At 35.4% G+C, this 21,367-nt stretch overlaps 1 protein-coding gene across 6 annotated transcripts in view; it reads left to right on the top strand.

Moving 5' to 3' along the window:
* LOC127859482 (peregrin-like) overlaps window positions 1-21,367 on the top strand; it is a 98,847-nt gene that overhangs the window by 48,658 nt on the left and 28,822 nt on the right. For 4 of the 6 annotated variants that reach the window (XM_052396948.1, XM_052396958.1, XM_052396937.1 and 1 more), the window contains 6 exons: window positions 949-1,038; window positions 1,932-2,048; window positions 2,309-2,632; window positions 3,161-3,721; window positions 9,882-9,971; window positions 15,852-17,153. In XM_052396948.1, coding sequence (XP_052252908.1) covers window positions 949-1,038; window positions 1,932-2,048; window positions 2,309-2,632; window positions 3,161-3,721; window positions 9,882-9,971; window positions 15,852-17,153 — 2,484 coding nt within the window. The remainder of the gene's footprint in view (window positions 1-948; window positions 1,039-1,931; window positions 2,049-2,308; window positions 2,633-3,160; window positions 3,722-9,881; window positions 9,972-15,851; window positions 17,154-21,367) is intronic. The other 2 variants (XM_052396974.1, XM_052396979.1) reach the window with 2 other exon arrangements.

Raw genomic sequence — 21,367 nt, 5'->3', positions numbered from 1 at the left:
CATCATAAAACACAAATAAAAAAAGAGGGTCACCGCACTTTTAACCGAGATTTTTTGTTTTAACTATCCCTACCGTCTACGTCAAATTTTATAAAAATACATCAATTAGGCAAAACCCAAGTACCGGTACATAGATTGTAAGAAATATGCATAAACATTAGAAATTGTTTACAATCTTAACTGGGATCACAACAGCTTACCAAAAGACATTAATAAAAAACAATATTTAATCACAAACATAATACCATACAGTATCAAACTCGACCTTAATCATTAATAACTTACATGTACTTGTTCACAGATTTTGGCTTGTATTGGAGTTTGTGATTAAATGCTTTAAATTGATAAATTTAAACGACATGACTAAAAAGCTCCAGTATAAAACAAGAATGAAATTAAAGAAATAAAAAAAGTAAAAAAATAAGTTAACCCCACCTGGGATCGAACCACTGACAATTGAATTATGAACCGACTCGGTCATTTCTGATGATACTGATAACAAAAAAATTGAGTTGTGATAATAGCATCATCGGTGTTGTTATAAATATATTTTCGGTAAAATAAACTGCCGCAACACCCCTTAAGTTGATGTAGTAAGGTTAGTCAGGTGAGCGATTCAGGGCCATCATGGACCTCTTGTTACCTGTTTGTACCAAGTACACTGTTTTCTGTGGAATGCTATTGAAAGCTTGGCATATTAACACAGTTATTATGACATAGGTTTAAAATGTGTTCAGCTCCTTTTCAACTTAACCCTAGAAATATTGGTTAACAGACAATATTTCATGAATACTTTGATATATTTAATTTCTTCAGGTACATAGGTGTTACATGAATGAATTTTTTTCACAGAAATTGATGCCACAATTGTATGCAGAGTTAAGTTTGAAGTTTGGTACTTAAAGAATGTTTGACCACCAAATTAATTGATTGTCCTTCCTGTTTCAGTTGACACATTCCTGGAAAAGAAAGACAACCTACCTTTAGAAGATCAGCTGCAGATTCTACTGGAGAAAATGGACCAGGCCAGTTTATCCAGTAAGCAGTGCTACTGCTTTGTCAATAATAAACAAGCCATGCTCATGAAAAATGAGACTTAATGCATTTGCGTAAAGCGTCATCCCAGTTTAGCCTTTGCATTCCACAGGTTGCTTCTAAGAAGAGACTTTCTTTAAATAAAAAAAAATCCATAAAAATTGAAAGTGTTTTCCCGTATAAACCTGTGCATAGGCTTATCTGGGACAACACTCTGCACATGAATAATCCCTGTGTTCCTAAAGCAAGGCTCAACTCATTTATAGGGGAGTGTAATGCTCTTAAATCTGATTGCTGCTCTTTGAATGCCAATCATTATAAACTGTGTATAATACAAAAGCAGCATAGAGATAGTTATCAACAATTTCAAACAGTCATAATGTGTGTACTTCAGTACAAAATTTAACAATTGGATGACTTGAGCTGACCAATCAAGTGTTTATATTGGTATTGGTAAACACAAGCACATGGCTGAACAATCCAATCAGTTTACAGAATACCTTTGGCTAAACATTTGAAAGATGTCGCTATACATTTCTGTCTACTGGTCAAATGTATGAAAAAACAAATGTTTGGCAAAAATAATTAGTTCAAATTGAAATGTGATTTCAATCTTTTTAAAAATACACACTATTTGGGGGGGGGGATCAAATCAGTTAGAAATGCTAAGCTTTATTTTTGCCTCCTTTGGAAGTAAAGTTATTATGGAACAGTTAGTTGTGAAATGTACATCAGAGATTCATCTTTTACCAGTCTTCCTTGGGATTTCTTTAACTCTCTTAATTTAAGCTGTGCAGTAAAACAACAACACAAAGAGTCTGACGTAAAATAAGAAAAAAAAACATGAAAGCTTGCTATTCAACCCAACTTTAAACTATGAAAATTCAATATTCCAGAACGAAAATCGAAACTTTCCAAACGCATTCGACGTGAAATTGTTAAGGTTAGAAGAAAACTCGCCATACAGAGAGGACTGCCTAACAGCGATCTGGAGGAAAGCGTTAACGATACACGTAAGGTTTAGACAGTTGTGTGAGTGTGTCTTGAGTGTGTTTGTGATGAATGTTTGTTCTATATGTTTTTAGGGGTTCCAAAGTCTATGAAATAAATATCATATATTAAGCTAGTGTACATGACACATAAAAAGCAGATGAATGAGAACGATGTCAATTAAAATCGTAAACTTGGCCTGTCTTTAATTAAATGAATAAAGCCATTATAGAAATGTTATATGATTCTTAAGAAGCACTTCAATGAATACCTACTGTTTCAGCTTCAGAAGACGATGACGAAAATTCTGAAGATAAACATGATAAAGAGAATCTGGAAAAGATGGAGAAATCACCCATAAAAACGCCCAAACCACCCATCCATTGTGATCAGCCAAATTCCACTCCAAAATCACCGAAAACTCCCAAATCTCCAAAGGTTCAGAAGTCTCCTGCCTTGAGGAAAGGTCCCAGCATTCCAGCCTTGAAATCGGACAGAAGTCATGGGCGTAGCACACCAGGGAGAGGGCGAGGCAGGGGGAGGGGCAGAGGTCGGGGAAGGTCACTGAGTGCCCACAGCGAGTCAGAATCTGAGGGCTTAAAGCCAGGTAATATAAAAATGTGAAATACAATATACACTTTTTAAGAATTCACGAGTTTGTTTAACCAGAATTCTTATATGACAACTGGAGAATAAGACAAATTTGGAAATTGCCTAAGTTTGTAATATTGCTCCTACAGCTTTAATATCGTTTTGCTTATCTAAATGCATTGCTCAAATCGATTTGACAACAATTGACCTTGTTTTTGCTTGCACTTTCTTTCAGGTTTTTTCACAACTATGTAAATGTTTACAGACCTAATACATAAATGACCTGTACAATTATCGTTGATTTCTTCAAATTCTACATCACCAGACTTGCACATTATTAGTTTTACCACTTATGGTATTTTATATATGATATAATTGCTTGAGATCAATTGAATTTTACAAGCATTTCTATATATAAAATCAAGAATCATAGTAATCCCTGTTTAAAAATCACCAGTTTAGGGCTTGTTCGCTTGTGCTAGTTTGGACGACTGCACCACACTGTGGTATTACTTAATCCTACATTTCTGTTGCGTGTCTGTAGATGATGTCCAAGATGGTGGCTCTACCAAACCCGGTACTCCAACTAGCATGATCTCGTCCGACCGGTCAGCAACGTCCACACCGACGCCGGGCGTTAACCGACGCACCACCGTCCTGTTTGGCAAGAAGGGAACGCCAAAAGGTTCCAAAGACTCTGGCTTGTCTGCGAATACACCGCTGCTGGGCCGAAAACCTGGACGTCCACCGAAACTGAAGTCTGACAAACCCACGTCTGATTCTCCACAGCCCCCAGTTCTTGAGCTGATGATTCCTTCCCCTGGAAAAGCACCCAAGAGTCCAGGTGCCAGAAAGCGTTCAGCCAGTGTCCTCACTCAAAAATCTGAATCTGTTCCTTCACCTCCGAAAAGAACTATGTCTGTTACGGAATCAACGACTGGATTTTCCGATCCGCCAGATTTGACGAGACGGGATAATTTTATGACCTATCGGGTCGGTGATCATATACGGAGCTCTTCAGAGTCAGAAAGCACGACCGGAATGAGCAGTGGTGATGAATCGATGTCGGAAACATCAACTTCTGGTTCTAGCGACAGTCGATCTGGTAGGTGTTTTTTAAGAATTTGAACGGAGAATGAAACATGCTTGGTTCTTGCCTTGAATATGTACACTATCTACATATAGCTTTTTACTTGTTACCGTATTTTACCATGTATAGCGCGCTACCATGTATAACGCGCATGCGATTTTTTAAAGCCAAAATGGAGAAAAAAAAAAATTCAAGACCAAAAACCTGAAAATTTGGCCGAAAATGGCCGCCATTCTTATATTGCCCAATCATTTAATCTGAGTTTTTCGGGCGCTTAATTTTTTGTTTTAAAGTAGGGAGCGTTTATACGATCAGGAGCATGGGTTGCAAAGCACTATATTTTCGACAATTTTTAAGATTATTCTCTCGAGAACACCGTTATGTCCTTATTTCCGCTGCGCATGTTTGCGTTAAATTCGAACCACTATTACCTATTCCTCACATTTGAACAGTGTAACATTTTCATTACCTGCCGCTCACAACATCGTATGACATCTTCTTCTGCAGACCCGCAACATCTCAATGTCCAATTTTACGCAAATCGTCCGTGGATCCCATTTTATTTTTCATCGACTTAAATATTTCCCCATTAAGAGATGCTCCCCAATAAATCCAGTTTGACCCAGTATTTCGCGCCTTCACTGCGTCTAGTTGATAAGTATTTATAGTAAGACAAACAATACACCCGAACGCTCAATTCCATACAGTTGGCGTTATCCGCGTAAAGCCATTTGACAAATATCATTTGCTTGTCTCTATTGAAAGAAAATAAAACGAGTCTATATCTCTATTGTTGGTTTGTAACCTACGTAGTATACTCGCACAGTAGCATATTTATGCAGAGATCGGAAAATCATTGATAAATGTATTCGTCGTTTCAATGCTTAGGGCCTAGTAATTTTGGCAAATCGGAACTCAACTTACGTAAAACACTTGCTCAATTAACCGTTGAACTCCACCTCCGTTCTTTGCAAAAGGTTCGAAGGCGGAGCTTTGCACGTGCTATTATTTAATTGGACGATTGCGATTGAGGAGCAAACACACGATTGGTTCGGCATGTTGATTGCTAGACAAAGGAAGCCAATTTTGTCGGCGAGAAACTTGTCGCTTTATTGCTTCAGACAGGAAGCGGCTTTCCTTTGATGACGTCAAACTGTCAATTCACATGGAGTGCAAATTTTCGGAAATGCTAACATTAAACTTTGGATTAAATTATCAAAATAAAGCAAAAGCGAAGTTGAGAAATACTTATTGAAATAATTAGCCTTAGTTCAAATAAGACGTTTTGCGTTGTAAATCAACGAGTTTTCATGACAACGAAAACTTATACAAACAATACCGCGGCGCACAGGGATCGATATACCTCGATTTTTTTTAATGAACAATCAATGAAGAAGTGTGAAAACACCAACAAAGACATTTTTTTTTCATCTTTTAATTTTTGTCAAAACAATTACTACCCCGTTCATTCCTAACCTTTCCCGCTATTTGTTGTTTCTACAACGGCCCCTTCAGTCTATAACATTATAGGGTGTAGTTTTTTTGCAATAACAAAAATGGCGGCAATTGTGAAGATTTACGATTACGAAATGGATTTTTTGCAATTTAGCAACCAGGAAAGCGTTGTGTCAATGTATTACGCGCACTGAATTTTTATTTTGAAATTTGAAGGTAAAAAACTGCGCGCTATGCATGGTAAAATACGGTACTTGTTTTTTTTACTTTTAAACAGTCTGCTGTCTTGGATGGTTGAATTATCTTATAAATCTACTTAGATGTAGTTTTTGAAAAGAATGGCCTTCACTTCTTTCTTCAAGAACACTTAATTTGATATCAGAGAATTTAATTGAATTCTAAGCAAATTTTCTGAAAATAAACAGACTTAAATTTTTAGCATTATTATACACAACTGTTTGTAAAAAAATGGTTGTATTATATGAACACCTGAGCAGACATGCTGGTGACAAAAAATATTTGTCTAGGGCAAAACTATGTCTGACAGAAATGGATTTTCAAATTACTAGCAGTTAATGATGAGCGAGATGAAATATGTTCAATTGCAAAACCAGGTCCAAGATCATGGTCATAATTCAAATTTGGAAAATTTGTACTTGACACTTTGTCCAGGGCATAACTATGTCCTGAGCATAATTTTGTTAAGCATGGATGATGTTCAAATAACTTGCCATAAGTGATAAGCATGATGGGATGAAGTGTTGCAGGCAACAACAAGGTCAAGATCAACATTTAAGGTCAAATATTTGTTTGAGAAAATTTGTACTTGACACTTTTTTCTATGCATACATTTTTTGGCCAGCATGGATGGATTATCAAATAACATAGCATAAGTGATGTGAATGATGTTTTGAATGTTGTGTGAAAGATCCATGTTTGAGCTATAAGTTCAAGGTCACAATTCAAGCTCAAAGCTCAATGTAAGTTATTTGTTCTCAACACTTAATTCGGAGCATTACTTTGTCCAGCATTAATGGATTTTGGCATAATTTTGCAGCAATGGTCATCATGATAAGACAGTGTATTGTATGCAATAACCAGGTTCAATGTCAAGGTCAAACTTCTTGTAAAAGGTCAAATCTTGGTATTTGCAGTTACATTATAATAATGATCAGTGGTTGATCAATCGTGTTGAAAACTTTAGCAAATGCCTAAGGCCTAAGTCAAGGTCACTGTTCAAGGTCATAATTGAAGGAAATCATTACTTGACACGTTTTGTCCACCAGTGATGGAATTTTGAATTACTTTGCAGAAGTTATCATCATGATAAGACATGTAAGGGGCAAGAACCAGGTCACTTGGTCTGAGGTGAAGGTCAGAGGGCAAAAGATTGTCTTTTAGCAAAGGAAGGATCAGAAATATCTTTGCTGTTGTTACAAGCATACTTTGTGGCACTCCCTATATGCAAGTCTCTAGATAGATGGTCTAGGCCATAATTAAGGTTGAAGATAAAAAAGAGGAATCAATTAAGACTTTGTCCAATCTTTGCCTGAATTTTTTAAATGCGATGGGCAATTTTTGTGACAATTGCCCTCTTGTTTTAACTTGCGTATTCATATTTTTCTTGGGTTTTGATTTGATTGTTTATATCGTGGCTGCTGCTTACATATTGCTTCTTAGATTGGCCTTATACCAGTCCTGTATTTTGTTTGTTGACCTTCACTATCCACTGTGTTAATTCACTTTTCTGTCAGTGTCTAAAATGTGCATTGTTTATATAAATGTTTCCTTGACTGAACTACAGAGAATATCTTCCTGGAAATTTTGAATCATTTTCAGTTAAATGATTGTTCAATGTAGGTTGTGGGCATCTTTAAATTGAAAAAAAAATGACAAAAAAACAACAACAACATACGGGTATCCAGTGCTCCAGCTAGGATTTGAAAAGGGCAGGGGGGCTTTTCTGTCAAAAGGGCACTTTGGACGCGCAGTTTTTTGTAAAAAGGGCACTTTCGAGCGCGCGGGCGTTTCTGGAATGCTTCCTCTTGCATGTTAATTTATATGTTATTAATAATTGTTAGAATATATTATTCCAATTATTATTAAAAAATTCAAATATAATATCTTCAATGAGGAATTAATTAATTACAATGTATTGTAATAAGAGATTATTAATTATGATATGTAAAAAAAAAAAAAAAATAACATTTTTTTTTTTTTGTTAGCTCACCTGAGCACAACGTGCTCATGGTGAGCTATTGTGATCGCCTTTTGTCCGTCGTGCGTTGTGCGTCGTGCGTCGTCAACATTTACCTTGTTAACACTCTAAAGGTCACATTTATTGTCCAATCTTCATGAAACTTGGTTAGAACATGTGTCTCAATAATATCTTGGACGAGTTTGAAAATGGTTCCGGTTGGTTGAAAAACATGGCTGCCAGGGGGCGTGGCAGTTTTCCTTATATGGCTATAGTAAACCTTGTTAACACTCTAGAAGTCACATTTTTAGTCCAATCTGCATGAAACTTGGTGGGAACATCTGTCCCAATAAAATCTTGGACAAGTTTAAAAATTGTTCCGGTCGGATGAAAAACATGGCCACCAGGGGGCGGGGCAGTTTTCCTAATATGGCTAAAGTAAAACCTTGTTAACACTCTAGAAGTCACATTTATTGTCCAATCTTCATGAAACTTAGTCATAACATTTGTTATAATGATATCTTGGACGAGTTCGAAAATGGTTCCGGTTGGTTGAAAAACATGGCCGCCAGGGGGCATGGCAGTTTTCCTTATATGGCTATAGTAAAACCTTGTTAACACTCTAGAAGTCACATTTTTAGTCCAATCTTCATGAAACTTGGTCAGAACATGTGTCCCAATAATATCTTGGACGAGTTCGAAAATGGTTCCAGTTGAATGAAAAACATGGCCGCCATGGGGCGGGGCAGTTTTCCTTATATGGCTTTACTGTATGGTAAAACCTTTTTAACACTCTAGAAGTCACATTTGTGGTCCAATGCTCATGAAACTTGGTCGGAATATTTGAACTAATAATATCTGGGCTAAGTTCAAAAATGGTTGAGATCCGTTAAAAAACATGGCTGCAAGGGGGAGTGGCATTTTTCCTTAAATGGCTATTTACTACAAAACCTTGTTAACACTCTAGAAGTCACATTTATTATCCAATCTTTATGAAACTTGATCAGAACATTCGTTCTAACAATAGCTCGAGTGAGTTTGAAAATGGTTATGGTTCGTTGAAAAACATGCAAAATAATCTTCATGAATCAGCTTGCATTTTTTTCAGAATAGTCTAGTTCCTTTGGCTTTCAGGTGAGCGCCTTAGGGCCTGATGGCCCTCTTGTTTTTTTTAAGGGCAGGGGGGGGCCCTAGTAAGGGCAAGGCGGAGGTTTGGAGGGGCAGGGCAGGGCGCCCTTCAATTTAGGCCTAGCTGGAGCACTGCGGGTATCAAAGAATCAAAACAACAAACCAGTCACAAAGGGCTTGTTTCTGCTTGTAACGCTGTGTTTTGTCTTTCACCACTGGTCTGCTGGCTTTTGCACAAGTGGTAGTAATATCTGTTTTTGTGCAAGTGTGAAAACTTACGTTTACTAATAACTCTATGTTCAAGATTAGATGTGTTGTTGTGTACAGATTGTATACTTGTTTGCAACAGTTTCTTAATATGATTTTGAACACATATAAGCAAATTAAAATGTTATGCTTGATACCACAAACTATTAAAAAAACGTTCAAACCAATGACAGACTTGGCAGTTTATCGAAAAATGCACAATGGTGCACATTGATTAATTTGAAAATCTGCTTCAACAACTTTTTTGCTTAGCGTAATTATGATGTCCACAATTGTTATAACAGAGCATTATATATTTCGGCATATAACAAGTTTGAATGTTTTGACATTAAAATACGACTTTTTTTGTAAAATTAAAGGTTAAAGATATAAAAGGCAATATTGACCATTACACACATTTATTCTGAATTAATAAGTAAATGAAAAGCAAAATTGGGTTCTGAAGTTTTTGTTCAATCTCCATTTCATCAAGCATAAAATTGTTAAACCCACACAAATTTAATGTATATTCAAATAAATCACTGTGTTCACCCCTTAGGATTAAACATACAATTATGTAAACGAAACAAAATTAATGTACATTCAAATAAATCACTTTGTTCACCCCTTAGAATCATATTTCTTTGTTAAAGGAAATGACACTGTTTGCTTGCATTTGACAACTCCGATTTTCTGTCATGATTTTGATTATCATGTCTTAACCCTGTATCGGCCATTTTATGTTATGCCTTGGGAATGAAATGATCTGCCAAGATAAGATTTGGATGATATAATGACAAACTGTTCTGGCCAAATTTGATAGTTTCAAGTTGTCAAGGTATCAGAAGCCATGATAAAAGCTTAACAAAATGGTTATTTAACGACTTACTAGGTTTCAATTAACAATAGTGTAAATTTAAATTTTAATGTGTTAATTAACTTCACATCCATCATAATACAAATATTCACTAAAATAAATGTTTGTGGAACTGAGTCAGTCTTTACTTTGAAATATAAATATTTAAGATATTCCTGGAAACAGAAAGTTTGAACTAAACTTAATTTAAATAAAAACCTGTGTTCTTGGCAGAGCATTTGGATTGCTTTGTTTGTTTTCACCGTCGCTTGCTTCCTTGTATATTTTATTAGAGTTAAGCACATCAGGCACGATGCAGCAGCTTTATACGGACAGTGAATGCTCGGAGGAGCCCGGGGAGGGGGAAAATGCTCGCACGGCAGGTGAGATACACATGCTTTTTTACAGGGCTGATTCCTACCCTATCATTTACTCCATGTACCACGTCCTGTAAATGCCAAATGTCAAATGGTTGTTTTTATGCCCCCGGTAGGGTGGCATATAGTATTTGAACTGTCTGTCCGTCCGTCCGAAAACTTTAACATTGGCCATAACTTTTGCAATATTGAAGATAGCAACTTGGTATTTGGCATGCATGTGTATCTCATGGAGCTGCACATTTTGAGTAGTTAAAGGTCAAGGTGAAGGTCATCCTTAAAGGTCAACGTCAAAAAAACAAATCAAAGGGAAGTAACAAGCTTTAAAGGGAGATAATTTCTATTTATCATATGGCAGGTACAGATCATTTTCACAAGGGAAATAATATAAAAATATAACTTCCCTTGTGAAAATGATCTGTACCTGCCAATTGATATAATCCAAAGGGATATAATAATATACATTTTTTTTTATCAAAGCCGCGCAGTAGGGGGCATTGTGTTTCTGACAAACACATCTCTTGTTTTGCCATGTAATTTTCTTGCCAAAGGTCAACTGGTTGTTGTGTGTTGGGCTGGTCTAATATTTACCTCACAAACATCGTCATGTTTATGCCATATGTCAACTGGTTGTCATTTGTGGCGCTGGCCTATTGATTTCTCAACAAATTGTGTAATAATGCGAAATATCTAGTGGTTGTTGTTTGTGGTGATGACCATATCAATAACTCCAAATAGTGTGTCATATTAATGCCAAATAGTAAGTGGTTGTTTTTTGTGGTGATGGCCTACCATTTACCCCACATACCTTGTCATATAATTGGTTGTTATGTGTGGTGCTTGCCTATCATTTATCCCACGTACCATGTCAAGTTAAAGCCAACGGTCAACTGTTTTTTGTTTTTTGTGCTGACCTATCATTTACCCAGCAAAGTGTCATGTCAAGTCCATATTCAACTGGTTGTTGTTTTTGGGGCTAGCCTATCAATTAAATCACAAATCATGTCATGTTAAGGTCAAATGTCAACTGGTTGCTCTTTATTGAGCTTGCGTATCATTTACCCCACAAACCTCGTTAGTTAATGCCTAAGGTCACCTGTTTTTTTTTATGCCCCCTTATGGAATGATTGGGGTTATATTGTTTTTGACCTTTCATTGTATGTGTGTTTCTGTCCCAAAACTTTAACCTTGGCCATAACTTTTGCAATATTGAAAATAGGAACTTGATATTTGGCATGCGTGTGTATCTCATGGAGCTGCACATTATGAGTGGTGAAAGGTCAAGGTCAAGGTCAAATATTGAAGATAGCAACTTGACATTTGGCATGCATGTGTATCTCATGGAGCTGCACATTTTGAGAGGTGAAAGGTCAAGGTCATCCTTCTAGGTCAAAGGTCAAGGGTCAAATATATGGGTGGGGGCATTGTGTTACACAAACACAGCTCTTGTTTGTTGGATGGTATGTAATGAGGGACTCTGCTGTATTTACAGAGGTAATATATTAACAGGGGTGTCAATTGTCCAGATTATTCTGGAAATCCAGATTTTTGAGTCGTCCATGGTTGATTTTTTAGATCAATGTAAAACCAATGATTTTTTTTTTTTTGGGGGGGGCAAATTCGCACTACTTGGCTCTCATTTGTAAACGGATATTTTTACAGCTTCCTCTGCATTCTGGAAAACTGCACTCAGTTCTATTTATTGATTTCTGATTGGTTAGTGCACGGCACGGACATGAACTGGTCACTGATGAAAAATCTTCGCTATTTTCGAAAATCTTACATGTCAACAAAACGTTGCAATTGTCGACCATCTTGAAATATTTAAAGTGATCGATTAGCAAATTAAAGCCCTGCAATAGTATATTGTAAATCAATATGTTAACCAAATTATATTTTCTGCAGTCAAATGATATGCACATTTTATTTTATGTGCAAAACAAGTAATTTTTTCTCGGACTGTCTTTTCAGATCCAGTATTGTTCGTCAATTTTAATTTATTTTTGACATTCTTATAAAAAATTTTATTGAATGTTGAATACACATCCTGTAATATCAATGGTCTGGTTTATAATATTTTGTATGGTATTTACTAGAAATTGCCACTAGAAAGACTATAAAAAAAAGTATAAGTTAGGGCTTGTGGGAGTGGGTGTGTCTCGGCCACCCCAGACCCCTTGCCAAATTTAGCGGATTTCACATTTGGAAAATTTGACACCCCCTGTTAGGTTAAAAGAATGAACCTGGAAAATGTTGACATTTTGATGGGCCATTGGATGCTAACACAATTACATTATATTGTAACATACGCACTTGCAGTGAACTAAAGTGTGTACTAGACATTAATGTGCATCTTGAATAGTTATCACTTGCCTTTCTTTGTAATACACTGATAATTGTGTCCCACACATCAGGCTAAAAAATCATTTGCTTATTGTTTAATTGCTCGTGTTTTTGTTGCCATATCTCCATGTGCTTGTTTTTCATGATCATGCAAATGTATTTATGATATTGGTGACAGCATAAAGTATGATTTGCGATTTGAAGCATATAAATGTGTGTGTGCTTTTCTTGCAGCTTTCTTGCTTACTTATACCAAATTAAAAAATTTTTTCATATTTATGTTGAAGCATTAATTTGTGTGTGTTTTTCTTGTAGCTTTCTTGCTCATTTATACCTAATCAGACAAAATGTTCTCATTTAGAAGTTAATGAACACAGCTATCTTGAAATCATGCTTTGCATAGGTAGACTTAGAATTAGATGTATACAGCTTAATTGCTAAATACTGTGAAACCATTTATTTTCGACAGCACAAAATTTCGTCATTTTTGTAAAAATGACAATTTCGTCAGCACTTAAATTCGCCGATTTCTGATTTTGAATTTAAAAAAAATGCGTCAGTCAATATCCGATTTGTGTGTAATACATATTCGAGTTCAATCGCAGTTGCGAAAAATCGTGGTACGAATGCGGGAACACACTTGAGAATCACTGCAGGAGGTGGGGCCTGTTTGTCACATGCCAATTATCTAGTCTTTTGTTATCAAGGGACAGTAATGGACCCTCTTAATGTATGCCATTAACACGTTCATTGTTATGATTAGCGGACAAGTGGGATCGAATAACCATAAACGAGTGTTTGTAACAACGAAGCCAATTGCCATTTGGGTATGTGTTCTAGTTGGTATGATTTTTATTAAAATGCTGTCAATACCGTTTTAAAACTGTTTGTGTTATACGAAAGAGGTTCCAGTTTGTTAAGTGTTTTTTTTTCCAAATAAAATGCTTTTTTATTCTGATATCAACATTAAAATTAGAAACTCTATGTGTGTGTTTGTTCTTAAAAAGTAAACTACTGGTATATAAATCAATAATGTCAATAATATAAAAATAAATAAATTGATACATATAAAATAGTAATAAGTGTGGTTAAACGCAAACAACAAACAGCAATTAAAATATTCTTTATTAATTTGTGATAAATACGCATGTTGATCACACATCGTCATCTTTTCATTTGGTTTATTGTCTTTCATCCGCATTCGCTGCGTGATGGCTAATATGCAACACCCCTGAAAAACACAATGCACCTAATGGGTAATAAAGTTATAAACAATTAGCGCTAATTCATTACCATTCTACATAAACGAAGTCAACGCATTCGATACAGCTGTAATGCACACGCGTTTTAAAGAAGTGTCACGTGTCAGTTAAGTACCTTGTGTAATCTACATCCCTTTGTGTCAAAACCCAATTTATCTTGATTACGAAACAGCAGTGAATGTGTGCATGGATTATGTTGGAATTTAATGCCTCATGTCTACGGTATAGTTTTAAAATATTGTTCAACTTGGTGTTTGTTTTTGTTCAAACATAGAGCATGATTCTTCGTTAGGATCTTAAATTTGCCGATCGGTCGACTTACGAAATTTATGAAAATTAATGCCTGACAATTAATAATGGTTTCACAGTAGTTAAATTATACAAATCAAAATAAAAAGTAATGTTTTGGATTGCATTTTCACTAAGGACTGTAATTCTTTGATTTGGATGTAATTATATTTGTATGCCCCCCGTTAGTGTGGCAAATAGCAGTTGCACTGTCCATCCATCTGTCCATCTGTCTGTCCGTCCGTCCAACATTCCATTTTTTCCAGACTTTTTTTCCTAAACACTTCCAGATATTGACTAAAATATTTAGACTTGGAAATTTTGTCTATATGTATAATAACTGTTTTTATGGAGTTTTTTTTAGAATACCCTTTAAGATATTCAGCTGATTTTTGGTGTGTGAGTCTACTTACATGCATTACAGATGAAGTGTGAGTTTGGTTCAGGTCCATTGATTTTTGGTGAGGTTATGGGCCATGGACAAAGGAATTTTTCTTTAAAATAACACTTTGTGATTTTTTTCCAAAACACTCTCAGATACTTTCTTAGGCCAGTAACTTTGTAAAATAACAATGGACTTCATCATGATGTTTTTTTTATTGGGATAAAGCTGCTTCCCAATATAGCTGGGGGGGGGGGGGGTATATAGGGGTGTGCCAATTTTTTGGGGTGTGTTTTTCGACTAAAATTATAGATATGGGTATGGTTTTGAGCATCTAACTAAGTATAGATATGGGTATTGAAATCAGAAATTTGCATGTATATAAATGCATATAGATTTGAAAGTATCAGTATCAAAATGGGTATGATAAATGTCATTCTTGTATATAAATGGGTTTCAATCAGAAGCGAGAATGATGCAGAAACTTGACTGTTTTTCCCCGCTGTTTTTATCTGTTGCTTGATCAACCAAGATGATACTGTGACGTCACATATTATATGTCATATAATAAGTGACGAAATCGTTACATAATCTAAAAGTGCCGGGAAAAGTGCAGTTACTGCAAATGATTTATGAAAATTGTGTCGGAATTAGACGACTGTCAAAATAACCGGCTCTACGCTACATGTGTACACAGGCCCAATTGTAATACAGTGATGGTACACGAAAGTCTGTCCGCAAGAGGAAGGCATTATTCTATGAATCGGTGTAGTGTCATACTTGTTTTTCTATAATTCTTGTGCGTAATTGGATTTTCAATTTTATCCATTTTACATTGTAGGTAACGGGACCTTCATTAATTGTCGTATGACAAATTATTAAATTCTAAATAATTAATATTTCTGTCCATTCTTCGATTATCAGTCTTAATGTCCTATTCCTTATATTACAAATATTATTGCTACCATATTTCTAGTTCAGTGAGTGTTTAGCGCTGATACTCTTTGATGCATGAGACACGTAAATAATTAAGTCGATGATATAAAACAGCCCATTTTATTCTCTGAAAATAATATCAGAACGCTCTCTATAATATATCAAAACAAAATATTTGCATAATTCCATAAGTATACTGTATTGATATGATAGAGATTAAAATTCTAGTATGAAATGTGTCCACTTTATCAAATTCTAGTACTGAAATGGATCCAGTTTATCAAAATTCTTGTATTGAAATGGGTCCACTTTCTCAATTGTATCGTATACAAATGGGTCTGCTTTTTCAAAAATCTTTTATCAAAATGGGTCTACTTTATCAGAGTTCCGGTATAAAAATGGGTCACATTTCGGAAGTCTCAGCGGGACAGCCCTACCCTAAAATTCGGGAAGTTACCCCCCTGGGAGCTGCTGTGTGGCTTCAAAGTGCAGTAGGGGGAAATGCAGCTCTTGTTAGAAGTGTATTTGTTAAAAAAACAAACAAACAAAACCCTACACAATTAGTAAAAATATTTTGCATTATATTTTTCTCAAGAAGTATGATTTTTTGTTTTGTCTGTAATAATATTTGAGAGTTTGCAAATTATGATGTGTTGTGTCTGTATCAACATGTAGAAAGCATGGACTTAGATCAACATGGCCCAACTATTGTGAAAATGCAATGTCTGGATGAAGTGAAAAAGATCTGTAGGAAGACTAAATCCATGTCAATGTGGAACAAAAATCCAATCTTTCGTATGACCCCCAAGTTCAAAAGTGGTGAAAAGGACTGCAGAGAGTGCAAGAAAAAAACTAAGTTGCGGACATTGTTTGAAAAAGGGCCATGCGGCGATGGTATCTCTGCACACTCCCACTTCACAGCAGCAGCACAGCGCAATGGAGCCAGTAATGTCAAGGTATCTTGTTTACATGGGAAGGTTAATAGGGACCCAAAAAATGGCACCAAAAAAAAGATTTGTAAAAGAGAACCAAAGTCTTTGCATAGCAGAATGACTCTAAGAGGAAACGGCAAAGTGTCAGCTTCTGCATCTAATGTGAGGAGGTTAAGACAAAGTAAGATGGAAGAATTCTGTAATGGTAACTTGACTAGGCAAAATAAGAAATGCTTTGAAATGTTCATTAAAGGCGACAACAATGTTGAAGTTGAGAATATTGAGAATGAACATACAAGTGTCAGGGAAAATGCCGAAGCACAAGTTTTTGTTGTGTTTGATGACATGAAAGATATGGAGGAAGAATTGTATGATAAGTTATTTGGGATGAAGCAAGAAAGTGTTGGCCTGGTTGGGTGGGAAGGTTTTGCTGACAGTGTAACGGTAGATAATATTGATTCTGAGGAAGATGGTAAGGTTTTCTTGGTTAGAAAATCTGGTAAAAAAGGAAAGCACGGCAGATATTTACCTTTGGAATTTCCATCAAACGCTTCTAAGGAAAAGGGTGACAATAAGTTTGCAACTGCGGAATGTGGTACAGTTTATAGTCTTAAGCAGGTGGAACATATGGAGGAGGATGATGATGCCGATTTGGTTTGTAGTATCAGTGTCGAAAATGAGAGATGTTCCCGAACGATCAAACAAACGTCTGATGTCCTTGATGTTGTAAACAAAACTGTCAAAAGTGGAACAAATGTTAAAATAGATGGATATTATAGAAGTCTCAAGCATCTCAAATCGAAATCTACGTCGCTTGAGGTATCCAAAATTATGCCAGATAAACAAATGGTTACATCTGAATGTACTGGGGATTATGTTTATAAAGCAGGAAAGAAAGTATTTGCAGAAAAGGATGTGAAGAGTTCAAAAGTGATGGAACATAAAGAGCTCAGCAAACTTCATGATTATTGGAACTTGGGTCCAAACTTCCATGGATCCCACTTAAAAGGAGCTCTATTTGATGCTTGTAATAAATTCTTTAAAGGTACAAGTTGCAGTTAACACTTGTTGATGTTTTTTCTGTTGTTGAAACCTGTTATAGTTTTTTTTCTGTTTTCATTCCATGTTCCTTGTTTCAATGTTGCAACCACTTTGTGGCTTTTATTTTCCATGGTTTGTTCCATGTTTTTTTTCTTGAATTTTGTGGGAGTTCAAAATGTTTCTTGTTCTGTCATTGCTTACATAAAACTTCTTAATATTTTCATCATATATTATAAAAGTTGTGCTGTAAAAACTCTAGTATGCACAAATTACTATTATCATTCTGTATATTAGTTACATTGTGAACTTGTAATCATCATTTCTTTTATAAGGAAGGCTTTGTTTTTGGTTCTTTTTATTTGAAAAGAAATTGTTGTTTATGTCTTCCACAGTTTTGTTAGGGGATTCTGATTCAGTTCCTTTTTGTTCATGGAGAGTATTGTTACATATAGTTAATGTTTTCTGTTGCATGTTCCCTTTTGAAGCAGAACAATTCTTATGTGTGAAGACCTCTGTTAGTTCAGTGTTTCTGTTCAGCTGCATCCATGTACAGTGTATGTATGTATACAATTGGTGCACAATAAGAAGATTTAATGTTCTTAACAAGACATAATTTTTAGCTCAGCTGTTTTCGGAGAAAACCTGAGGTATTGTCAGAGCCAGCTCGTCTGCCGTCCGTGTCGTGCTAAAACCTTAACATTTTGTTAAGGTTTTGAACATTGGCTCTAAAATCAAAGTGCTCCAATCTACAACTTTGAAACATATGTAGCTGCACCTTGATGAGTTCTACATGCCGCATCCAATTTTGGGTCACTAGGTAAAAGGTCAAGGTCACTGTGACCGCTAAAAAAAAATTAACAAAAATCTGACAAACTTTCATTTCTTCAAAACTGCATCCGGCCACGACTTTTTTTTTTATTGGTTTACAAAAATTATTTTGAAAATGGTCCATCGGGCGGTCGAAAAAAAAAACAAAAAAAAACATCATTGGAAAAAAAAGTTAATACTAATAACATCAGAACAAAGACAACATATCTTTTATAACCTTAACACAGAGACAAAAAATCAAATTATGCAATGAAACACATCTATATCTTCAAATGAAATGAGTCCTAACAGCACCTTATGTAACATCAGGCAATTTTAAACACTCCATTACATGACATGTGTTCTTCTCCCATTAAAACAAAAAACTGCGCTTCATTTCCATAATTGGATGCGAACCATTACGCAATGCGATGCCCGTTGCATAAATCTTATATAAGATAAACTACTCATACACAAATTACCCGGTATGTGTTTACTCTTACTCGACTTATGAGATCGTACATGAAAAAAAAATCGAGGTAGATTGATCCATGCGTCGTCGCGGTAATGTTTGTCAAAGTTGTTGTTGTCATGAAAACTCGTTGATTTACAACGCAAAACGTCTTATTTGAACTGACGCGAATTAATTTAATCATATTTGTCAACTTCGCTTTTGCTTTATTTTGATAATTTAATCCAAAGTTTAATGTTAGCAAGTGTTTTTTTTACTGGAATTGTAAACAAGGAGTCAGTTAAAGTCTTCCGAAAATGTGCAGTCTGTGTGAATTGACAGTTTGACGTCATCAAAGGAAAGCCGCTTTCTGTCGGAAGCAATAAAGCGACAAATTTCGCGCCGAAAAAATTGTCTTCCTTTGTCTAGCAATCAACATGCCGAACCAATCGTGTGTTTGTTTCTCAATTGCAATCCTCCAATTTAATAAAAGCACGTGCATAGCTCCGCCTTCGAATCTTTTGCAGAGAACGGAGGCGGAGTTTAACGGTTAATTGAGCTAGTGTTTTACACAAGTTGAGTTCCGATTTGCCGAAATTACTCGGCCCTAAGCATTGAAACGACAAATACATTTATCAATGATTTTCCGAGATATACCGATTTGTTCCGATTTCCAAACTTTCTGTACAGTTCCTATAAACTATGGCGGACGTGTTTACAAAATTCCTAAACACATATATCGTAAATAATGGCAGTGTTTTATTGGATTATTTATACTTATTATCAAATACTATCGGGTTTGTCTAATATAATTAACATGTTAAACAATATAGTTGCGTCACAGACACGGAAATAAATTTTGATGGGGTCGACATTTGACTGACGCTGATTTTCTTATTGTCTGTAATTTTTACCCGAAATAAATTTTGAGAAGTGCCCATAAAAGGACTGGTACATAATGTGTCACATTGAAAAATATCCCGATCTCTGCAATATATGTGAACCAATCGTTGATTGTACTTACTTGATTTTATTCGCAACCGTACTCAAACCGGATCGGTTTTTTTTCTCATTTCGCTCATTTTGCAGTGCGGTCGGGAATAAAATATTTAAAAAAAAACGATTTTTCGATTTTATTTTTTTTCCCATTTTCCAAAAATTAGGGTCGGCGGTTTTGTAAACCAAGAAATATAAAAGTCGTGGCCCCCGCAGCCGAGCGTGGCACCCGTTATGCGGTGCTCTTGTTTAATTTTACTTTTGCTGGTAGTTATAATGCTCGGAATGCTTGTGCTTAGATGTTCACCTCTAAACAAATTATTCAGCCCAGCAATTATAGGAAAGTCATAATATAAATAATATTATACCCAGGGCTCAACATTAACAGTTGTCCTATTGCCCCTGGCAAGTAAAAGTTGGGTCAGGGCAAGTTATTTTATTATCTAGTTGTCCGCCCAGGCAAGTGCAAAAAAGAACAAAGAGCATTAAATTTAGACTTTAATTGCTGTAATCATTTTGTTAAATGTGCAAAAATAAAAAAGGTTTTGTGGTGTATCAATTTGATCTTTATTAAAAAATGAGGTTTACAGTTAATGTGATATTTCATGTTTGGGCAAGTGGCTTTACGTTCAGGGCAAGTAGATCTTCTAAAAACTTGCCCGGTAGGGCAAGTTGGTTTTTAGGTTAATGTTGAGCCCTGATACCCACATGATATTTTCATATTATATTTTTGTGTGTATATTTGTACATACAAAAAAGTATAATACATTGCTTGGATAATTAAATATTGTTATGTGGGTAAAATATCTTACTTCAATGTTGATATAATTCCAGTGGTTTATTAATCACATTTCCTTATGAATATCAGCAGTTGCCCTCTTTATATCATTTTCATCATTAACCCTATGTGTAAATGGATTAATATTGGCAGCATAATATGCAAGTCAAGATAAAACTTCAAAGGCTCATCATTTCAACTGATAATCAACAAGCACCTGTTAACTGCATTAATTACAGTCAAGATTATAAATGATCATAAAATTTCATGGCACTTTATAACACTCATGACAGTGGGGCTCTGCCTTTCTGATTATTTATGTGGTTACGATGCACTAATTTGAACTTCCAAGTTTATTGAGGTTACTTTTTGAATGAGTTTTGTATTTGGTGAGTGTACATTTGTTTAACCGATATTCTGATATTAATGTTATGTGTGTTTGTCCACATCACTGGGCACTGACTCAATTTGTAAAATGAAACAGCCACTTGGACTCAATGTGTCAAATAAAACACCCTGGTTTTTTTTGGCAGATAATACTTTTTATTGTCATTTGATTTGTGAAATGGTGTTTGAAATTAACTGTAAAGCAATTTTAATGAAATTATGTATATGATCTTAGGAATTTTTTGTAAAATTACGAATGTCAAAGGAATGAGCATCTCCTCACATACTCAAAATTATTAGCACCTACATAAAATGTTTAAAGCCTCAAGTCATATTTATTTCCCGTACACTTATGTTTATGTAGGAAATAGTTTTTCCCCTCGCCATTCTGTTAAAATTAGAATACCCTTGCAGCCATTTATGAAATTATTACTTCAGATTTACAGATGGGAAACACAATTACCACAAGTGGAAGTTTTTTTGCAAATCCAACATTGTTTGCTTGATCCTTGCAACAGTTGGTCACCGGAAATGAAAATTGTTTGGCTGTGATGGTATTCTAATTATGTTGTTTATTTTATCTTTATTAAAAAAACATATGATGCCGGCTGGTTAATTGAGAATTTTCAGACATTTCCTGCAGGTAGTTAATTGTTCCTATCTTTCAATCAGCCATTTGGCTCATAAAAATAGGTCGTTAAATGTGCTAGAGGCAAAATACCTTGCAAGGTCAGATGAATTATCATGTCCTTCATGCATACAGATCTCTGCTAAAATTCCATGCTTAATACTTTAAGAA

Source organism: Dreissena polymorpha, chromosome 1 (assembly GCF_020536995.1).
Source record: "Dreissena polymorpha isolate Duluth1 chromosome 1, UMN_Dpol_1.0, whole genome shotgun sequence".
Lineage (NCBI taxonomy): Eukaryota > Metazoa > Mollusca > Bivalvia > Myida > Dreissenidae > Dreissena > Dreissena polymorpha.
This window is presented reverse-complemented; position numbering and strand designations above follow the sequence as displayed.